Source organism: Epinephelus lanceolatus, chromosome 8, assembly GCF_041903045.1.
Source record: "Epinephelus lanceolatus isolate andai-2023 chromosome 8, ASM4190304v1, whole genome shotgun sequence".
NCBI classification, from domain to species: domain Eukaryota; kingdom Metazoa; phylum Chordata; class Actinopteri; order Perciformes; family Serranidae; genus Epinephelus; species Epinephelus lanceolatus.
In genome coordinates, this window is record NC_135741.1 from 38,143,946 (window position 1) to 38,167,251 (window position 23,306).

The 23,306-nt window shown below is 42.1% G+C and overlaps 1 protein-coding gene across 9 annotated transcripts in view; it reads right to left on the bottom strand.

The window, feature by feature from the left end:
- agrn (agrin) overlaps nucleotides 1-18,942 on the bottom strand; it is a 302,216-nt gene extending 283,274 nt beyond the window's left edge. For all 9 annotated transcript variants that reach the window (XM_033628910.2, XM_033628916.2, XM_033628914.2 and 6 more), the window contains exons 1-2: nucleotides 18,606-18,942; nucleotides 16,707-16,968 (exon numbers count right to left, since the gene is read on the bottom strand). In XM_033628910.2, the coding sequence (XP_033484801.1) occupies nucleotides 16,707-16,968; nucleotides 18,606-18,806 (463 nt within the window). In that variant the 5' untranslated portion in view covers nucleotides 18,807-18,942. The remainder of the gene's footprint in view (nucleotides 1-16,706; nucleotides 16,969-18,605) is intronic.
- Nucleotides 18,943-23,306: the final 4,364 nt, after the last annotated feature.

The window sequence follows — 23,306 nt, forward strand, 5'->3', positions numbered from 1 at the left end:
TTATATTTAACTTGTATTGCTGACATCACCTTAGTTTTTGCAACTTGTACTGTACTACAATGTGATCAGCTCAGGTATGACATCATTCTCAGCTGCTACCTCAGACTTCCAAGGTAAATGGAAAGCAGCTTAAGACAAGGGTGTAAGGGCATGAGATAGCCACATCACTTCCAGTTCTAGGGCTAAGCTAACACATCCAGGACTAATATAACAGACACAATAGTGATATCAGCCCTGCTTTCAGACCCTCTAAAGCACCTGGACAGCAAACAAGCCAACAAGGGTTACTAAATTTCATTGTCCATATTTACAATTCCCCTTTTCATAAAACCATATTTTATGACTTAATCTAAACTGACTTAAAATAAAGATTTTTTTTACAGTGTAAGTGCACCCTGACAGGCCTCTCCACCTAGCTGTCTTCTTACATACAATTAGTCTAAACAGCAATTATTATGTCGCGTCAGTTTTAGTTTGCAGCACTTAGTCAAATTTGATATGCTTCATGCTTGTGCACAGAGCAGCCTGTTATTTGAGGATGCATTCTGTCAAAGAGGATCACTATTTGGATTGCAATGTCTGAATGTGACACCACAATTGATGCCAAATGAAGATTATGTTAATTGACAGTACAAGTCATATATGTACAAATTACGGGCAGACGAAATGACAGAAGGCTGGCTGTGCCATCGGAAGCTTGTCTCAAGCTTTAACATGAGTGTGTCGGTGTGTGCTGGTGTGTGTGGGTGTATGCACTGACAAGTGTGTGGAGTTCATTATCAGGAGGGCTGTGTCCTCAGGAGCACAGATGAAGTCCAGAAGCATTCAGCTTAGTCTACTGTCAAGGAGGCTCCCTCTCCATCCTTAATTTCCCGTCACTAAAGACAACCATCTTCCCAAAGACACAATAAAGGAGGAGGGGTGGGGGCTGTTGGCAAAGACACAGAAGCAGAAGGGAGGACAAGAAAGAGGAACAGGGGGGTTCAAGGAGGGAAATGAGAGGAAAAAGAGGAGAGGAATCGCCTCTCAACTCCCACCATTGTCTCAATGTAAATTGGAGCTGATCAAGATTCCGCTAGCATCGTAACCAGCAAGTTCAATCTGCACAGACTGCACAGAGAAAGAGAGAGCCATACTGAGAGACAGAGAGAAAGACATCGATGGAAGAACAACAGTGTGTTTAAGAGTGACTCACATACAGAAAGACATGCAGAAACACACACAGGGACAAAGAAAGAGATTTAGGTTGAGAGGGAGCGACAAATAAACCACTTTAGAACCAATCAAGCAATGAAAAGAAGAGGAAGGGGTTGGATGTTCTTTAGGGCAAGAGCACACACTCTTACACACACACATCCTAATTTCAATACAGCAACCATGAAGCTTGGACAGTCACAGGTCATCCTAATGATCAGCTTTCTTTTAATTCAGGAGAGTTTAAAAAAAAAGAAAAAAGATATAAGCCAACAAGGATGGTAAAAAAGATGTTTGACTGACAAACACTGCTGAATCATTGTGCTTCATAAAGAGACATTTAATCTAATAACTCTGTGTAGTTGTTGGAAAAGAAAGTGGATTTCTGCCTGATCTAGGACTGGGAATGTGTCGAGGGTTTCTTTGATGAGTGCGAACACGTCTGACCCTGATTTCACCCTGACAGCCCCTAACCCATTCACACTCCTTTTGGCCTCAGGTAAAGGCTAACTGGAGGCTGACCTGTTGCCTTTCACTCTTCCCTTGTTTACAATGAAGGTACACAAGTCTGAAAGCTGCTGGGGCCTGAATGAGGCCCTGGAAGTCAATGGGTGGAAAAGAACCTGGGGGAATTCCAGTGGGAATTTTGTGTCTGAGGCCTGATCAAGATCAAGTGTGTGTGGATGAGGAGAAATCATATTGGTTTTATCTGTGTTGGCGGAGTTCCCTAAACCTGCACATTTCTTAAAGATATAAAATAACTGCTTAGAGCCATGCTCAGAAAAAAATCTAATTAATTCCAGAGGACTTTACTGTCCTGCCTTTGAGCCTTTGGAGCTCCTTTAGACTCCATCCATCTGAGACACCCAAAAAAGACAAATATTTGCAGGGAGCCAATAACACATGTCACATTTTCTCATTTACTGAATCACATGCTGGAACTTGTCCTGTGCTTGATGAGTAACACTGCACTGATGAACTCAAGGTAGTCAACAACCATGTATATTTTGTCATGTGACTTTAAGCTTAGGTAGGCGATTTCATTTTGGCACCACTGGACAAAAATCCCATAATAACCTTTGAGTATACTGTAATTCAAATGGTCTTAGAGAGCACTACATTTGTGCACCTCCTCTTGGCTCTGTTTTCAGGCTTCAGCAAACTCTCCCTTGATGGGAGACTTTGGCCAATCACAGGTAATTTCAGAGAGAAGGTGTTCCTCTTGGCTGTCCTACAAATGCAGGTGCGTATCCAGATTCCTTCAATGAAGGCCTGATATAATGGCAGAGAATCCTACAAAGAAGGTTGCTATTCCAGCATTGGCAACTACTACCTACACCGCAAAGCAACTAGGGTTGGGTGATAATATGGTAATAAGGTATCCCTCAGTATCAAAAAATAGCAACGGTGTCAGTTTCATTACCATCATTTAAAAATGACGATATAATATTAAATATAATTTATTTAATGCCTAAATGAGTGTTTGTCCAAAACCTATGTATGTGTGGTTAAGTTTTCAATTTAATACTAATTACAATTTAAAACTAATAGTAGGCTATAATGTTTCTCTTAACTGTTGTCGGGAGATGACATTTTTTGGACGTGACGTTGTCACGTGACAGCTCAGAAGCGAGAAAGAGAAGAAAAGATGGTAGGCCGCATAGCAGGCAAGTTGGTCCCAAAAAAAAAACACAACTTCTGGAAGCAGCAGCAGCAGCAGGTCCAATGGCTATCAGAGTGGAGGAGGAAGTAGCGCAACCTGAAACACCGAGAAAAAAAAGATGACAGCAGTCTCCTTCAAAGAAAAGCAGATGCGGTGGCAGGTCGGACAGTACCCGCTGCGGTCTGAGGATACGCTGTATAGCACACATTTTCTTTACCGTCGTTATTTATTGTTACTTTTTTATTATTTGATAAGCCTACAAGTATTGGATGCTATAGGGCTGTGTATTAATTTACTTGATTTGTGTCGAGTACTGTAGGCTACTGGAAGTGGGCTGTAGCCTACAGACAATCTGTTGTTATTTCATTCTGTTTGGTTGACTGCTGTATTTGCACTTTTTTAAATATTTATTAATAAAAGTTGTTAATGTTGTACATGTTCTGTTGTTTTGTTGTTATTTTTCAGTATTCTTAGGCCTATGTAATGTTGGCTATTGTTTCTGAATGGTATAGGCACAAGCCGACATTTTGGCGACTCTGTCTGAGCCCTTCAAAGTGATTTTTAATTAGTTACGGTAATACTATATACCCCTGGAAAATGTGGGGAAGGTTTAATGGTAACAAAATTTGGATACCACCCAACTCTAAAAGCAACCCAAAAAAAGTCACTTGTCCAAGAGACCATCTACAAGAAAGTGACAATAAAAGAAATTTAAAAAATGTCAATATCAGTGTTTCAAAGATGGAGAAAAATTGTTGCTAATAGTTCCTTCTGAGCTGAGCCAAAGACTTATAGCTGCGGCTTCAAGTTCATGTTTATGTAGCTAATGTTAGCTAGAGCCTAGAATCACACTGCGTCCTGCGTCTCACTCCTGACTACTGATTAACTTACTGGGAGGGGAGTGGGCAACAGCTCTGGAGACGGAACCCCAGTCAGCAGCTGCAGCAACCCAAATTCAGTCAGTGCAAACCATACCTCTGGGGGACCAGTCACCCCCTTCTCCCCACCGGGTAAGGAAACTTTCTGTTGCTGCTGTTGCACAGATTAGACCCAGCGCTGCTTCTGGCCACTAGCCTACTGTGACACCTGGTGGTAGGGGGCTTTGCACTGAGTAACTGTATGAAGTGTGTGCATATGCCTGTAGTCATAGGGTGGGAGGGGCTAAGGATAGAGAGGGGAAAGGGGAGATCTTCAGGGTTGTTTTTTTGCCTTTTCCAGATTTCTGCCTACCCCAGCTTTAAGCAAAAATCCAGACCATTAATAGATCCAATTTGCTTTTTGGAGTTACTCAGACAGTTGTCTGTTAAAATTCGCAAGCCATTTTTAAAAATCAAAAAGCCTTTGACTTACTCCTTTTAAATACTCATTTTAAACCAGTAAAACTTACACAGCTGCTAATTGCTAATCCCATGACAAGAAGTTAGTTCACAGAGGTCTGGATAAAATCTCATCAATTAAAGTGTAATGAGAAAACAGAATTCCTCCGGCAGCCATTCTACTGGCCGTCCTTTTGACTAGTTTGAAACAACATCTCTGCTCCGATTCTTTCTATGAGTAGTTCACTGTCAACATATGGAATTTCTTTTTGCTGCACTAGTTATTCCTGGTAACTAAAGCATGAATAACAAGGTTACATTATACATTTGACACTCTCTTACTAGCTTTTGCAATTCACTTCCTGCAAAACTCTTTGAGCTAGACAAGACTAAAATCTGCCTCCAAGAGATTAATGTTGTTTTGTCATTTACAAAGAAACATTGCAGTGCAATTGCTAACAGGTTGAGGTTTGTCCTGCAGAGCACAACCTAAAAAGGAAGGCCTTATTTATCTACGATATTCTTGCTGACAACCTGTCCAAGCAGGCCACAAACCCTGTTGGAAAAACTAGAACAATGCAAAGCCAAACTCTCCACATTCAATGCCTCCGTCCATCTCAGTGCTCATGTATTTCTCTGAGAGCCCACTCAAACATGTCTGCTTTGAGTGCTTTTCCAGGGCATGCCTCTACCTACTCACAGTGCAGGGGGGAAAAAATCATCTCTCTGAAAGATGGATGTAGAAACTTTTTTTGTCGTTGATGTTGCTCTCATGGTCACAAGAGGACTGGGGGCATTTCAAAATGGCTGACAGTGCGGTATGATAATAAAGCTACAGTGTCTAGGTAACTCACTACAAGGGGCTTCAGAGTGACAATAAGGGGAAATTTGGAGAGGCTGATCTGGGCATACCTCTGGCAACAGCTTGCAGTCTGTGATAGAACTTGTTCCCTCAGGCCAAGCCTCTCTGAGGCGCCATGCTTCTGCTGGAAAATGCCAAAAGCTGCCTCATGGCATTCGCTACAAGTCTGCTTCCCTTTTTTATGCATGGAGCTCCAGCACAGTGCAAGAGGGAAAGAAACTTTACAGATAATCTATTTGATAATCCAGGATAATCCTTCATGCAGCAAGGGACAGTTCACCTAAATTACAAGAAAAAAAATTCAGTTACCCCTAACAGAGTCTGACCAACAGTTTTGTTTTTATGTGCTGAGATTTTGAGATACCTCCAGAATGTCAACTCAGAACTACTGACGTATATCCACTCAACCTCATTCCAACGTTCTCGACTGTCTACCCCTTCCATCCCATTTCACTTTTCGCTCTTCTTTTCAATTTTTCTCTTCTTCTTTTTAGTACTTTTTTATCCTTTTCCTTCTTTCCCTCTGTCCTCCCCTCTTCTCCAATCTGCTCTTACCTGGCTGTCTTCAACTCTCCATCGCTCATACTCTTTAATCTTGGACTTCACCTCTTTCTTTCCTTTTTTCCTTGCTGTATTACCAGTCACACTACCTCTGTTGAAGAGCTATTTTCTCTCCTTGCAGTTGCACTTCATTGCTCAAACAGTGAACAAAATGGGCCCTACAGGATATACAGCACCAGAAAACAAACCCACAGAAAACCTGTATGGTGCTAAAATACATTAAATGCACGTATCTCTATATGCTCCACGTGTCTCAGAGCCTTTAGTTTTTCCATTATAGGCCCTTGAATTGCCATGTCTGTGTCAGCTGGCCCATAGCCTACTGCATGCTGATGCCATTTGACAGTTCAATTAGGTTTCACATTACTCATTTCCTCCTGAGCGTTTGACTAACCAGTAGAAGATTCATCTCAAGTTTCTTGAGCTTCTGATAAGGTCAGTCACATCAGTTTATATGATTAGACTCATAAATTCTGGCCATTGATTGCAATGAGCTTATAGTGCATTCACATCATATCATAAAAGTTTTAAAATTGGCTGTTAAAGTGTATCAAAACAGATAGCAGGTATGAGAATATGAAGCTTTGTCATTGCCACTGGTTGCCAGTTAAAGAATTATTTCCTTAGCCTACAACTACCAGAATGCACTGCACCACACCGAACCAATAAACACTCTCGCTGGTGGGTGATGTAACTTGAGCTTGGCCGTTCTTTCAGAGAAAACAATATGGCAGCCAGCTAGTGACACATAATCTTGCATTATAGTTAAACAATACACTAATATCTCTCTGTAAACATTTAAGGCAAAAATTGGGCAAAACAGTAACAGTAACAGAATCGTGGTCCATATTTTATTAGAACAGTCTAGTTTTACCATTTGATTGCATTTTTTTCTGCCTCCATGTTTACAATACAGGAAACAGTATGCTACCCACTTCTTGATCATAAATTCTTGTATTACAGCCAAAGTGTCTTGGTTTATACTTGATCTGTGTTTGGTCTGAGAAACAGAGAGAGAGAGAGAGAGAGAGAGAGAGATTGTGTCCGTGGTGGCGGGCATACAAAAATGTGGGAGCACAATCTGTAGTTTGAGCAACAGCCCTACAGCCAGCAAAAATCCTACGGATTTGAGCAGGCTGCCAGTAAAATGGAGGGGAGTTTACCACAGTTTATTTACACATACTACCCACACCGTTATGATACAAAGCTGGTTGAAAATTGCCCAATTATCCCTTTTTACTTTCTTAGATTTAGTAAGGCTGTTACAAACCAACACATAGTTTATGCAGTAATGTAGAGCTACTACCCCTAACCCCCCTTATGAAGCCATCTCTTCTCTGTGTGTATTGACTGCTATAACCACGTCTAGTAGGAATTTCAGTCATTACTTTTGAGACTGTTCATTGTTGAAAGCAATCACAATGCAATGGCTAGGTCAGATACAGCGACACATAGTGCATTATGTTTATGTCTCGTTCTGATGGGGAGATAGTTAAGTCTGTGTGTCTGTGTCTTTATATGTGTGTGTGTGTGTGTGTGTGTGTGTGTGTGTGTGTATAAACAGATACATGCTCAAGCTAGTGAGACATCCTCTGCCAGATATCTCTGTTTGTCTCTGAAAGCCATCATGTCCTTGCCATTGTTGGCTAAAACAACAGGGGCAGGCCGAGTGCCTCCCTCCAGCCAGACAAATCTGTCAGCCTGGAGGGCAAGCAGAGAGAAAGAGAGGGAGAGAGGGAGAGGGGAAAATTCCTAAGAGGTTTCATCTCTCAGGAGAGTTGTCATCTTAAGAGTCTGTCAGAAGACATATCACAAATTCCATAACTCAAGAAGACAAAGAAAAGTCTAACATCTTAGATGGCATTACATTTCTTGGTTTAATCCCCAAAGCCACTCATGGATGTTTGTATCAACAGCCAAGTATCCTGTCAGAATGTCCTTGATCAATACATGCAACACTTATGTTCATTCATTTTTAGCCAGTTTAGATAAATGCATCTTCTGAAAATCTTAAAGGACAATTCTAGTTTATTACAACTTGGATCTTATCTTAAAAAGTACTCTGCTGATTTAGTATTGCAGTCACGTTACTAAAATTGTCAGACTCAGACTCATGATGGACAGCTTTTCTTTAAAAAAAAGTATCAAAATGAATTGAGCAGAACCAAATATATCCTCGTTGATATTTTACGCATTCTTCCTCCTTGTTAAAACCTGGCGCCTACATTGCCCACAGGGCAACTCATCCGCCTACATTGCTTAGAAATAGGGATGTCAGTTTTGTTTAATTTTGCTTTTGAAAGCCTGACACCCATAACTGGTAACTAATGAGCTCATTTTTAAGAAAAAGAAAGAAACGCAAAATGATGTGAAATATGAGAGGCATTTTCCTTTTAGTGTGGCACTCCAGTGACTCACTGAGCTTTAGCATTGTATTTCAGAATGCTATCCATTTAGATGTGGTGACATTATAATGTTTTTTTGTTGTAAATGTCTCACCTTTTATTTTTTGTTGGCTTTACTGACAGAAAGGCAGCTAGCCATGTTAACATGCAGGCAGATGGTGCCCTTTGCCCCCCCCAGTTTCCACTGGCTGTGAAGAGTGGCCACGGCTAGCTAACCAGTGTAGCACGAATACCCTATTAGTTTTATTCTTCATGTGGTACAACATAGTCCTAGTACAAATTAAGCTACAGACCAACATGCTTAACCAGTCAAAAAGGTCCTCTGCAGTTAACTGTTGCCATCCCTAATCAGAGACTCAGGTTTGTTATGCTAGTATGTAGCCTCAAGCTGCTGGCCTAAAGCAGAGATAGGAAGTGGGCTACAGAGGTCAGGTGAGCTCACTTCTTTCTTACTTCACACCCCCAAATTTTTCTTCAGCCCTAACCCATGTCAAGTCAAGTGACATCCTTTGAGGCAATCTATGAGATTTCTCACAGCTCCCACTGCAGCCACAAAATAATTTATACAGCTTTCTTCTTCTAAAATAAAATAAAAAAGATTCAAGTTCTAATAAACTAGTATTATCCTTTAATTGACTTTTAAGATAATCAGTTGTGTTGGTGCTTGAGGAGGCTGAGAGAGACACAGAGAGGGATATGGAATTAGGTCAGAGGCTGGTCTGTACGAACTGCACCTGGTTGTTAGGGCTATGACAGCTTTACAGGGCATGGGATTCCAGTCTAATTACAGGTGGAACCACTGTGAGATGGGAACACTGGGAGGAGGAAGATGATGACTGTGAGAATACAGAAAAGGGCGGCTGGGGAGAGCAGGGAGACGGGTGGGGTAACAAAAGACTTGGGAAGAATTTAACATGTGTTAAAGGTAAGAGCAGAGACATAAAACCCAAAGTGTGATGGGTCAGCTTTCATATATCAGCCCTGCCTGCCACAACAGTGCCTCAGAGAAACATCTGAGATAGCAAACCAAAACATGTTGTAAGCACAGGACATGTCCACACATGATGACAGACAGACAGATGTGCGGCACATCATCAGAATATGAGAATATGATTGAAGATAACACCTGAAAGTATGAAGACATATAAAGAGATAATGGCAAACACAGAAGGAAACGTGGAGGACAAGTCACAAGGGAGAGATAGGTGCTCATCCTGAGAGTTCACCATGACAACCCATCAACGGACGGATGAGGGGGAAGAAAGGAAGTCACGGAGACAAGGCTGTTGTCTGGGGGGGTAAAATAGCCAAGAAAAAGCCTATACATCTCGTGATTTGTTTGTGTGCATGGGACCCCCATGTGTCAAGTCTCCCCTACTTCCTGTATGTGCAGCACTGTAACGTACATTGTGTTAAATCAGGCAATGCAAGGAATTAGACTCAAAATAGGGTTCAGCAACATTTATGTATGTGATTTGGCACAACTAAAAGCTCTATTGCTGCAACCGTTAGATACCACCAACCTTAACCCTAGAACTGACCCTAACTTTAATCCAAATCCTGCCCAGGACCCTGAATTCAACCCCATCTAACACCACTGGGATGACCTGGAACACCATCTGTGAGCTAGACCTTATCGCCCAACATCACAGTGCCCGACCTCTCTAATACTCTTGTGACTGAATGAGAGCAAATTCCCGCAGTCAGGATCCAAATTCTTGAAGAAAGCCTGCTTAGAAGAAGAAATCAAGAGACATTCAACAATCACTAATGGAACATATAAGGGTCTTTGTTGAAAGCATTGTTAAACATTTTAACCAGTCCAAATATAGCTAAAGACCCCAGGAAACAAGGATAACGGCTTTATATAATTAGCCTCATTGCCATGTGTATGACCAGTGATATGTAACAGGTGCATACCACATGACAACAGGGATCATGATAGGTCTAATTTACCAGCAATGGGTCAGTGCATCTCTAGCTCATATCCAGGAGGTGACAGAATGTGATTAACCTCTGAACCAAGTCCTTCCTGTTATTCAACTGTGGTATAATTTCCATAATATATTTTCTTAGTCTCATCTCTCAACCTGGAAACTGCCGTTGTTGGAGACTCTTGGACAAATTTGTAGAAGGCCAAAAATATTGATAAAATTCAAATTACTGAGAAAATTACAGCATCTTAAATACTGCAAATGCTGACATACACTCATCTGGAGACAGCTGACTGAAGTTCAGCATGTGATGGGTATGTTCAATTATCTGCTTTTTATTAAAAGCAGAAGCTAAATAATGTTCACAAAGCACACAAAGTGAACCTAATAGTTTGTCAAAGTATTTGCAGAGGAAAAGTTTATCAAAGAAGTCCCTGTTGTACCCAACAACAAAAAGAGCATACAGGGCACAAAAAAAAAACATTTTTCATTTTCTTCCCTTGTTTCCTCTTGATCTGAGCCGCTCCATAGTGACAGCTGAGCTGACCTAAATACAAATCACATTAGGGCTTCTGCTATCCCCCTGGTGTCCCACCAAAACCCTTTTCTCTAAACCTGATGTTTTTGGCGTGTTGACAGTAAGTAGCCACACTTGCCACCGCAGCTGCCCTGCTTCAGAAATGCAGTCTTGGAGCAAGAATTTTGTCACGGATCCAGTTCCCCAGAGGGAGCCCAGATCTCATGCAGACTGCTGCTCTGAGCTCTTTATGTCTGGGGTAGAAGAGGGAGGTTTCCGGGTCACTGTACATCCAAGTCCCTGCCCAGAGCCTCCAAGGTCAGTTTCACTTTCCTGTTCTTCAACTAAAGAAGAGCTTAACTTTGACACCAGCTAACTTTACGTTGTCTTTTCAATTTTGGGAGCTTCAAACAACACTGCTTGTCAATGACTGTCAGCTTTACATCAAAATACTTATGAAATGACTTCATTATGATGCATGTTGGATACCTTGTGGAAGTCTGTTTAAGAAATACTTCTGCTGATGGCTATATTCTGCATTCTTTTGTGAGCATCAAGATTTTTTCAATGTCTTTTGCCCTGAGGGTAGTAAGCTAAGAAGAACAGCAAGGGGCAGGTATTTTACAAAACAAGAGAACAAACAAAATCATGTCCTATTGCATTGAGCAAGTATTCATTACAATAAATTTAGACTACCTTTTCACAAGATAGACAGTATATTTGGACAAGCTAGATGTTACACAGTATGTCTGTATGTACACAGTGGAAATGTTAACATCTCACTGAAGTGACAGGCATGTCACTACACGTAGGTATCTTTGCGCACTATCAATACCATCTATGATTCTTATCAGCATGAGAGTGATACACTCCTGGTTCGGGCTGGGATATGAGCCAAGGTGAACAGACTGTGGTTAAGTGGTCCGTTCCTCCTTTGCTCTCTTCCATCTTTCATGGCTTTTTCATTTCAGAGTCCTTTATCGCCATGCCAAGCAGGCTCTCCGCTCCCGAATTTTTAATTAAAATCCAAAATGTGCAATAACTCTGGAGACTCTGGGCTAGCTGGCAAACAGGTCCATTGGTCTTGTTTCTCCCTTCAAGCCTTTGTTGCTTATTTCATCAAAGCCTTCCATCAAGCCTTTCTATTTGTCCAATTCTGTTCGCTTCACTGCATAAACGCTTTGACATAAGCCACACAGGGTACACAGATTTACCAAGGGTACACCTTTGTAGAAAAGCTCCACACCAAGCAAATGAACTCTCACTCTTAGACTATAGCCTAATCCATTCAAGGACCCTGAGAAAAATCCAATCCTTAAAGTAAGTCTTCTTGACTTCTTCTTGCCGAAGACAAAAAGCTGCATGTATAGACATAGACTGGATAAAGACCCCAGTGCTTTAGATCAGTCACCTGTGTGCGTAGTGTTCTCACACTTTACAGAGCCACAATAAAATAAAATCCATCTCCCCTTCGGAATTACCCACGAGCCATATGTTTTTATACCTGGGAAAGTCAAATATATAGTAGGTTGTCATGTTTCACTATGGAGTAGTTATAATCTGTCTCTAGGATGTCTTGGTAAGATTAAAACATGAGTAGGTAGTAGTAGAGCCTGATATTTAAATTATAGGGTGACAAAGATGCTGCAAGTGTTCCCAGAGTGTTAGCGAATATGGACCACCTTGCCTGAAATAAAGACTGCCTCTGCTAAACTAAGTGGAAATCATTACACTTAAATAAAATAAACATTCAGGAAAAACAAGCCCAGGCACTACATAAGATAGTAGAAGCCACATACATTAGAAATGCACCGATTGCAGTTTTTGTTGGCTGATTCCAATTCCAATTTTTTAAGTCTCACCTGCCAATTCCAATTCAGATTTTTTTTTTGTTTTTAAGAAATCTAATTGACAGCACACACAAACATAATGGGGATTTTTCTTTAAAGCCACTAAAAACTTGACTTGAAATAGTAAAAATGGAAATACGATATCAAAAATGAGAGTCTCATCAAGCATCCACAAAAATCTGAGTGAAAATTAATGTTCGTAACGATCAGAAAACCTGAAACAGTTAGCATTAGCTTTACTATGCTGCATTTTTGAGCTACTTATCAACTCCATGATTAACACAAATTTAGATGGTATACCCCAGTCTGCTAGTTAGCTTAACATCGAAGCTCTCAAACCATTCACAGCATGCATGGAAATGAACTACAACTTTTGAGAACAGCGGCTTTGACAAAAGCTTGTTTGCGATGTGAACCATCGTGCAGTGAATACGTGTAAATTTCATTAGCACAGGATTGGCTTTATCTGAGATTTACCATTCAGTCACCGATCATGGCCAATCAACCTGGATGTCATGTGATTCCAGGCACCAGCTGATCCATTGGAGCCTCTCTAATATACAGCCATATATTCAGTGAGAGAGGCTATAGGTCATCATATAGTATCATGAGACACATTAGAATCTCAATTCAGCTCAGATGGCACCTCTGCAGAAAAAAAAATCTTGGGAGTTAACCTGGGCTGGCATATCAACATACTCTCAAGTATCTTCCAGGGCACTGAGTCACTGATTAACTACAACAGTGAAGTGACCCCTGCATTTTTCAGTAAGTCTTAAAACTGTCTTGAAATAAGGGAGTCAACTGCCCTGTCGATGATTGGCATTTACATTATGAAAAAGTAGATAGCATGGTGCCCAAAACTGAAGCGTTCACTCCTCCATTTTGCCCTCATCATTCTATCATTATCTCCTCACATATCAAGAAGGTGAGGAGGGAGGAGGCAGCCAGGTAGGAGCTTGTGCAGGTAAGGAATTCCTGCAGATTCCGGGCCTCCTCCCTGCACAAACAGTGGGAAAAAAGCTCAAAGTTTTCCGTGAGGCCTAGGCTCATTCACTGAGGGAGCGCTGGAGGATAAGGGGTGGGTGCTTAAACAGTCATCCCACATCCCACCCACCCCGAGGAGCATTCCACAGGACTGTCTGCTCGCCCATCATTAAGCAAGACCACCTGCTGGCAAATCAGGACCCCCATCATGTTCTCAGCAAGCCTGGCTAACCCCATTACCAGCGAGCCTCTGGACTGCTGTACACACACATCATAAAGAGTCAGTGGTATGCTGAGCTGTAAAATGCTGGTCATTAACATCCCACAAGGACTTTTGACTGTCCAACCAGTGGAGCACACTAGCTGCACTCAATATTACGTATTCAAATTGATGCAGCACAAAGGGACAAAGAAAAGACCTTTGATGCAGCTGTTGCATGACTATACACTGACTTCTGACTGGCTCATCTCTCCTCCTCTAAAAAGAGACAGATTTTTAAAAAAAGGGAAGGAGAGGAAGGGATGACAGAAGGAAGAAACAGCCCTTTGTTGCTGTTCTTCGTCTGGGCCTCGAGGGAAAGACTTTGGCATCAAGTCATCAAGGGCTGAAACAAAAGCAGCTGATAAACAGACCACGACAGATAAGATCTCCCTGTACGCTCAACACTTCTCCATCAGGAGGGCTTCCTCTCTTCCAAACCCCTAACACCTCCGCCTTCTCTCTTTGTTGCCATTAACACGGCATTGGAGAAAAATGGAAATGATAATAAACACAGCACATATTTTTCAACTGCTGCCATTTGTTTGAGCCTTGAATTGCCCTCTTCATCCACTTTTACAAAACCATGACTTCATTTTTGTTTCCAAAGACGCAGAATAAGTCTGCCCTTGATTCTGACACATTATCTGTCAACTCTCTGCACAGCACAATTGACTTAGGTACCATTTCACTGAATGGTAGCTGGAGGACCAAACAAAGGGAGAGATTCTGTGCCACAGGGCCCCTGCTTATCAGCCCTGACAAGGTGTAAATCCAACAATGCAGATGTGGTACACTTTGAATTGAAAAGTTGCACTTTTTTGCTATTTCAGTTTCTTATTCCAAACACAGAGGGGCCTCAGTAAGTAAAGATAAGGCATCAGGAAACAAAAAAGAAGGCAGTCTTTTGCACAGCAAATATGGTGTACAGCATTCTAAGGGCTGGTCGCCACTGCGAGTGTTTACTGAGATCTTGTAAACACTCCTCTGGGGAGGGCTGCTCTGTGGCAGATGAAAGCTTGAAGCCAAGTGATCGCACACATGGACTGAGTGGCCCCGAAGTGCCACCGCCCAATGCAAAGAGCACAGGAGTAGAAAGAGTGTGAAACATAATGCCTGAAGGCATCTATCTTCATGCAGCACTGATCCAAGCTCTAACAAATATGCCACAGCAAACACAACATCCGTCACGATCCATGTCTTCACATGTATAAAAAATTCCTCTATTTTTCCTTCGTTCTACATCACTCATCTTATTTTTCTTCATGTCTGTGTCCTTCTTAAAACTCTTGGTGGCAAGGAGCTCACACAAAGCCTTTTTTCTTCCACCTCAGACAATGCGCCTCCCCACCTAACTCTCTGCCAGGCATTCCTGAGTCTATCCTAGCTATCGAAAATGTCAAGAATGAGGAGAAAGCAGAGGAGGGTACAATGAGTGCTGCGGCAGGTAGAGTCTTGTCCCGCTGCACTGACATCCCACAGTCTCCGGGGGCAGTGGTTGCACAGAACGGATGGGATCTGACTTGACTCTCTTAATTAAAACTCTGCGCTGAAACAAGCCTCAGAGCTCATTCTCTACTGGATGGAGGTATGCAAGTTAATTATCGGGGCCAATTTCACTCCCCAAAAAACAAATACAGATTTCATGGTGGTGCTGAACCTTACAATTGTCCCAGGATTTCACTTATTGGAAAAGTCAGTGCAGAAGAGAATCCAGAGCTTCCCTAGAAAAAAGCTCTGTCTTTTCAGGTGTCTCAAAGCACGATTGCTCTCTAACTTCTGCCTGATGACTTCTTGAAGTATTTCCTACCGCTATCTCTTTGACTGTAAGGTGATATGAGAAAATCAGGTTATGTGAATAAACCCTCTTCAAATACAAAGCCCCGAAACAAAAAGGGCACATTCTAGACAGTTTGTCAGAGCCAAGAAACTCCCCTTTCCACAACAGGAGTCCAAAAAGAAGAAAAGGGGGGTGAATAAAAAGGTTAGCAGTGCAGTGTTTCGTGCCTGGACAGACAAACAGAAGAAGTTTTATGTGTGTGCCAAATGCAACTTAACACTGCAAACAAGCTCCATCCATTGGAACATCCTGCCACCCAGAAATGTTCAAGGGAAAGTACCCAGGATATAGACCCTGCAACTCTGAAACAGTGATTGCCCCAGAAAGCCTTCAGTAAGGTGATTCGTGCTCTGATTCATTTCCCCCTGGTGCTCCCGGCCGCTCTAAGTGTTAGATTCAAACTTTGAATTGCTGCCAACATTGTTAAGCACCAGTAAAAGTTAAACAGCGCCAAGCTCACTGCTCGCTGGCAGTGGGGGCAGAGGCTGCTACAGTCCCACAGTCATGGTAGATGCTGAGATTTATTAGTCATGGCAGTATGGTTCGTCTCATAAGAACCTGACGAATTACTTTGCAACCAAATAAGGACTCAGAGGAATATAATTAACTCTATCTAGTAGAGTATCTAATTAACTCTTTTCATGCTCACATACTCACAAAACTTCAACAGCTACTTGAAAAATATTTTTATAGGACTTTTCATGTGTGTGGGTGAGATTGATCCAGCCATTCATCGCCTGCTTCTGCCGTTGCATTCTCGGTCTCTGTGTTGTAAAAGTGTCATCGTGTTTATTTTACACTTAAGTTAAAATGGTGAGTCAGTGTGTGGCAACCTGTGTTGCCCTGTAAAGCTCCCATGTGATGTGTTATGTATAAGTGTTACAGTTTCACCTCTGACTTAATAAAATGGCACAGCTACAGGGTGCAAAGGTTGGGAATCATCTCTTTTCCACTCAACCCCTGTCCTTAAGGTGTTAATCAGACACACCCACCTCAAGGCCACTCTGGGAAAGCTGGAGCTTCACCATGGCAACAAAGCTCCTAAAATGACTCAGGTGTCCTTGTTTCAGGGAGTTCTGGGAAACTTTGACGCAGTGTGCCTAAGGCTATGTAATTTCAGCAGCCACCAATGTATGAAATCCTTGCTTCTTTAAGTGATTTACAATTACTGTGAGAAACTACAGCAGGGAACCTACACTGAACTTCTCACAGGTAACACAAAATAACCATCTAAGTCAAAGCAAATTGACATATGCTGTATATCCCACCTCATAAAACACATAGGTCTTATTCCATTCACAAAAAAATGGCTGCTTACCTTCCACACAGTGTTCCACGTCTTCCAGGTTGCGCAGAGTAATCCTCATCAGACTTGAGTTGAGCATAAGTTCGTTCTTGTGTTCTGGCCCCATGGCCTCCGGAGCAGGGTTGAGAAAGAATATTCGTGTGTCGCCTGTGGCTACCTGGTTGTCACAGATCCCGGGATTGCCAAAGCCCCCGATCATCAACTTGTTGCCGCCATCCAAGAGAATTTCGCGGTTGACACTGGACTTTCCTTTCAAGTAGCGCCACACCCTGACCTTGGGTGACAACAGAAAGACAAGCACATGCTTTAGCTTTTTATCAGAATCAAAATCAAACATTATATTTCCATTTATAAGTATGCACAGGAGTGCTGTTAGATATTAGGGGGCATTATCCAGATCTGGGGTATCTGCATCAAGGTCCTGACAGGCTGGTGTTTCTCTGACTTTACTGTTCAAATCTTTACAGAGAATGTTATTCACATGTATGCAACCCAAACATCCTCTGACATTTCATGTGATAACAGTGATTCTCAAGTGGTTATTTCTATTGGAACATATCTCATGCAAAAGATCCAAAAACAGCCACTTGAAAACTTATCTAAAACACTGCAAGCACCCACAGATAGTGCATCAGGGAATGCAGCAAAGGTTGCTTTATGCACAGTCATGAGAAAGCTCGCCCCTTCCGCTACATGTTAGCTGTCTCGTCTCATTTCAGCACTTGGTGGTGGTGGTTTCCGTTTCCAGAGGGAGAGCCGTGTGCCTCTAATCTACTCCACTGATTCACCAGGAGTAGGGAAGCATCTGGGTGCTGAGGAAAAGAGCAGCGAGAGAGCTGACCAAACACAATCTGTTTATTTTGACAGATTATAGAGTGGTCTACCACAAGTCCATGATGATGCAAAAGTTAGTTTCACGATGAATGGATCTGGAATGGGGACAGAGGAAGCCTGCATCCTGACTGAAAATGTGTTTATTTGTGGAACGGTGGATGTTTTTGTTTTTTTTCACCATGCGCTATTATGTGGTCCATTAGTCTGAGACATAATGTCTCTGTGACATTAAGAGAATAGGGGAAATTTACATTCTCAGGTCTATAACACACAGGTTTCATATGAGTGACTAATGACACCGTAAGGCATGGCTATGCATCTTTATTGCTTTGGGCACACCTTGCAGCATTTCTCAGTGGTCTCTATTGAGAATTAAAAAAACATGTTGTCTTTTACAATCACAAATCCCTGTACTGAGTGCTTTATGTGTTTCTGTGGTATTTTACAGTTATCTTATTACATGCTATGCACTTTTTTTTATCTCAAAGACATCACTGTTACAGCCACAAGTCACAAATCTCTAGTTATGGGTGGCACTTGTCACCACCACATAATAAATCATGATTCAGAATACCAGCTTTGCAGCAACTGGGTGATGGTACATGTTTTCAACACTTACGGGTAGAAATCAAGTGAGAGCTACAACCAGGGGCCAGTGAGGGGCCAGTCTCTTACTGCAGCATGTTTGGGATGATTACAAGGTCGGTTAGGCCTCCCTTGTAGCTATATAATTGGTAAGTGGAAATAAAAAAGCACCATCTATCTATTTCTGACGACAAAGTGGATCCACTGTCAGTCCATGTAACTGCTGCCAAAGGCTTCTGGATGAATGAGTTTGTAAAATGTTTTTCAGGGAAGCTGTTATTGCCTCTGAGAGAGTTGGATTAGAAACTCAGTGGTAATGACTTCAATCAGCTACACCAGAGTAAAGGTATTAAGTGACAGTGTGACTTCTAATAGCCCACTTAAACCCTATTAGTAGTTTTCGTGCAAGAGCAGGTGTCTTTCCCTTGAAGCAATGCACTCCTGCGGATACTTCACTTGATCGTTACACAGAAACCACATTAAAACACTTACCTTGCAAGAATAGGTATTATGCACCGGGTCCACGTTAATTATTTCGTCCACCGTGCCGGTCAAAACTACATTGGCCTCTTCTTCCCTCTCCTCCAAGTCTCTCTCCGGGCAACTTGCGGCGCAGCGGTGCCACAGAGCCACGAGCAGCCCCGCCAGAAGCAGCGCTGTCCGGCCGGCCCCGAGTGTCCGCTGGGAACCCATGACCACCACACGGATGTATCCTAAAAAAGTAAACTTTCTTAAAATTAAATTTTACCGCCCGGAGCACCCGAAAACAAACTCCAAACTCTTTCGATGCGCTTAAATTATGCTCCTATCTACAACTTCCCTACGGACTACCAGTGTGTCTTTCACTCTGTAGCCCTGTTCCCCGCATCTGCAGCCCGGGTTGAAAATCCCTCTCTGCCGCCGCCGGCTGGGAGACCAGGAGGGAAGAGAGGAAGGAGGAGGAAGGGGCAGGGATATCTCTCCCCAGGAATGCAACTGCACTTCTCTCTCCCCCTCTCTTTTCCCCTCTCACACACACACATCCACAGTGACGCTCCTGGATTTGCATGCGATCTGAATTGCTGATCCCACAAGTGAGGGTGAGGTGGGTGGTGGTGGTGGGGAGCGCACTGGGATGCCTGCACAAAGTGACTGTCCAACGCCGCCCCCACTCGGACAGACAATGTCTTTACCTCCGGTCCCCAACAGCGGTATACCCCAGACCCTGCAGATGCACAAAACAGGGGCAAACAGGGCTCTCCATATGTTATCCTCTAAGATTCCTACCAGTGATGAAAATTTGACATTCATTAGACGGGTCATCAGTGTGCAGCATATGTGGTCATATCCACCTCTAACCTCCAAATAATTTATTTCATTACAAAGCACTATTAAAAAAGTATTTCAAAGACAAAGCAAAGAACACAAGCGTTTCAGCTCACAGTCAATTCACTATGTTAGGCTGTATTTTGTCACATTAAACAAATAGTAATGTATTGGTAGTAATCACATATTGCTCTACTTTCCCCCATTTTCACTGTTCTAGCTCAAAGTGATATTAGATGCCACTGACTGCTCTCAGACCTGCAAGGCAGGAGCAGGCAGAGCTCAGAAACTTAAAGGCTTTAGGAGCAATGTTATCACAGACATGAGTTAAATTTACTTTTAAGAAAAAAGGCATGCCCTCCACATTCTTCCAAACTCGTTTTAGAATATGTGGAAGTCCTGTACTGAGTCTTTGAGTATGAATATTCATTGTTGTCTATCACTGTGATTTTATTGTTAAAGAATATGTTTTGTCTTGTAAAATTACCTGCACTCTACCAGTGTGATCTATTATTAGATGCAGCTCAGAGTGTCAGCTTTAGTACTGGATACTTACCTGAATACTTTTTTTTTTTTTTTTTTTTTTCTTTAAATCCAGAGATGGGTTTCAGGTAGGATATTAGATTTAGAATGGTTACACGATAAAAAAGAAGAGAAAGAAAATGCATGACTCAGATCGTTACAGCCGTAACCTTAAAAATTCACTAATCAATATTTTTACATTAACAATGGATCTATTGAGTATGAGTAACGTAAAAGCTTTTGCTCATAGTGACAAACCCATAGGGAATTATCACCCACCTCTGCCTTTCCCCTCAGCTGTACATAGTGTTCTCACTCCAACTGGTCAAATACAACAGCTTAGTCATTGGCCCTAGGCTTCAAACTATGATGCTCTAGGTATCCCTCTAGCATCAGTTTTGGACGCATCACATTCCGTATCAATTTCCGCTTGTTACATGCTACAGAGTCTTTCCATCTTCACAGGAAACACAGGTAGCCATTGAAACTACTTTTTTTTTAAAAAAAATGGGGTGGGGCTTTTTTTATTTTATTGGATTTAAGCCTGCAGAGCCGCTGCAGCAAGAACATTGCCTTCATATATAGGACACCTCTCCTACCTACTAAGCCACCAGGTGCCCCGCCACTGAAACTACGCTTGTTACATTAACTTAAAGAGTACGTCACTTTACTTAGTTGTCACATGACATACTGTATGCCTTTAAAAAAATATCAAGTTGACTTTTCACATGGGACACAGTTTCCCAAGGTGAAAGTGGTGTGCGTGTTGGATCCATCCACCACCCCTCCCTCTCAACCTACACGGACTATCTTGCTCTTTATAACACATAATTGCCGCGGACAGCATTTCATTGGAGTTAGCTGTAAGCCTGATAAGTCAGAGGCTAAGGGCCACTGACCAGGGTGCCGTATTGATGCCCTGGGAATGAGAATGGGTTGGTTGTACATAGCATTTTGGTATCTTTAAGCTGATTGTTTTGGTTCGCTCCCACAGCTCGCCCTTTTTGGTGAGTGCTCAAGTGCTCTGTTATAATTGAATGCGAGTACTCAAATATGGAAGTTACCTAAAATGCCCATTCCTAGTGGAGACCAAAACAGAGATAAAACATACAGTACAGGCCAAAAGTTTGGACACACCTTCTCATTCAATGCGTTTTCTTTATTTTCATGACTATTTACATTGTAGATCCTCACTGAAGGCATCAAAACTATGAATGAACACATGTGGAGTTATGTACTTAACAAAAAAAGGTGAAATAACTGAAAACATGTTTTATATTCTAGTTTCTTCAAAATAGCCACCCTTTGCTCTGATTACTGCTTTGCACACTCTTGGCATTCTCTCCATGAGCTTCAAGAGGTAGTCACCTGAAATGGTTTCCACTTCACAGGTGTGCCTTATCAGGGTTAATTAGTGGAATTTCTTGCTTTATCAATGGGGTCGGGACCATCAGTTGTGTTGTGCAGAAGTCAGGTTAATACACAGCCGACAGCCCTATTGGACAACTGTTAAAATTCATATTATGGCAAGAACCAATCAGCTAACTAAAGAAAAACGAGTGGCCATCATTACTTTAAGAAATGAAGGTCAGTCAGTCCGGAAAATTGCAAAAACTTTAAATGTGTCCCCAAGTGGAGTCGCAAAAACCATCAAGCGCTACAATGAAACTGGCACACATGAGGACCGACCCAGGAAAGGAAGACCAAGAGTCACCTCTGCTTCTGAGGATAAGTTCATCCGAGTCACCAGCCTCAGAAATCGCAAGTTAACAGCAGCTCAGATCAGAGACCAGATGAATGCCACACAGAGTTCTAGCAGCAGACCCATCTCTAGAACAACTGTTAAGAGGAGACTGCGCCAATCAGGCTTTCATGGTCAAATAGCTGCTAGGAAACCACTGCTAAGGAGAGGCAACAAGCAGAAGAGATTTGTTTGGGCCAAGAAACACAAGGAATGGACATTAGACCAGTGGAAATCTGTGCTTTGGTCTGATGAGTCCAAATTTGAGATCTTTGGTTCCAACCGCCGTGTCTTTGTGAGACGCAGAAAAGGTGAACGGATGGATTCCACATGCCTGGTTCCCACTGTGAAGCATGGAGGAGGAGGTGTGATGGTGTGGGGGTGTTTTGCTGGTGACACTGTTGGGGATTTATTCAAAATTGAAGGCACACTGAACCAGCATGGCTACCACAGCATCCTGCAGCGACATGCCATCCCATCCGGTTTGCGTTTAGTTGGACGATCATTTATTTTTCAACAGGACAGTGACCCCAAACACACCTCCAGGCTGTGTAAGGGCTATTTGACCAAGAAGGAGAGTGATGGAGTGCTGCGGCAGATGACCTGGCCTCCACAGTCACCGGACCTGAACCCAATCCAGATGGTTTGGGGTGAGCTGGACCGCAGAGTGAAGGCAAAGGGGCCAACAAGTGCTAAACACCTCTGGGAACTCCTTCAAGACTGTTGGAAAACCATTTCAGGTGACTACCTCTTGAAGCTCATGGAGAGAATGCCAAGAGTGTGCAAAGCAGTAATCAGAGCAAAGGGTGGCTATTTTGAAGAAACTAGAATATAAAACATGTTTTCAGTTATTTCACCTTTTTTTGTTAAGTACATAACTCCACATGTGTTCATTCATAGTTTTGATGCCTTCAGTGAGAATCTACAATGTAAATAGTCATGAAAATAAAGAAAACGCATTGAATGAGAAGGTGTGTCCAAACTTTTGGCCTGTACTGTACATTTACAAACTGTCACACAGCTCATGCAGTATAATCCAAGTCTTATCTATCCAGTCATATGCTCAGTACTTCCCAAACTCATCCATTTTCGCTAAAACCTTACTATGTGAAACTGAACTGAAAGTGAACCTTATCCATGCTTTCTTCAAAGCTAAACTGCAACACTTAGTTGTTTTTTAGCGATAATGCATGTGTGTGGGAAATAATGAGCAAACACCTGGATAAATGAGACTTGGATTATACTGCACAAGCTGTGTGAGTGTTTTTAAACGGATGTTTTAATGGTTTTGCTGTTGTTAAATGCTGTCCCCACTCAATCAGTTAATCAATATGCTAGTTGTTCTCCATGGAGGCATGTGAGAAAAACAGGTTTTCTTCACAAATTCAAGATAAAACGATATGACTAATAACTATAAAACTAAATAAAGTTTTTCAAGGGCCTATATTTGTATTATCCAATGCCCTGCCATTTGAAACCTTTGCTCCTAAACTGAACTCAACTGGATCCTTGAAAGTGTTCTTGAAGGTGACAAGGCTGTTAAAAACCTGTCTCTTTAATATCACCCTCATATGATTTATTGGAGGATAGCGCTGATATGGAACAACTACTCTGGTCCACAGTTT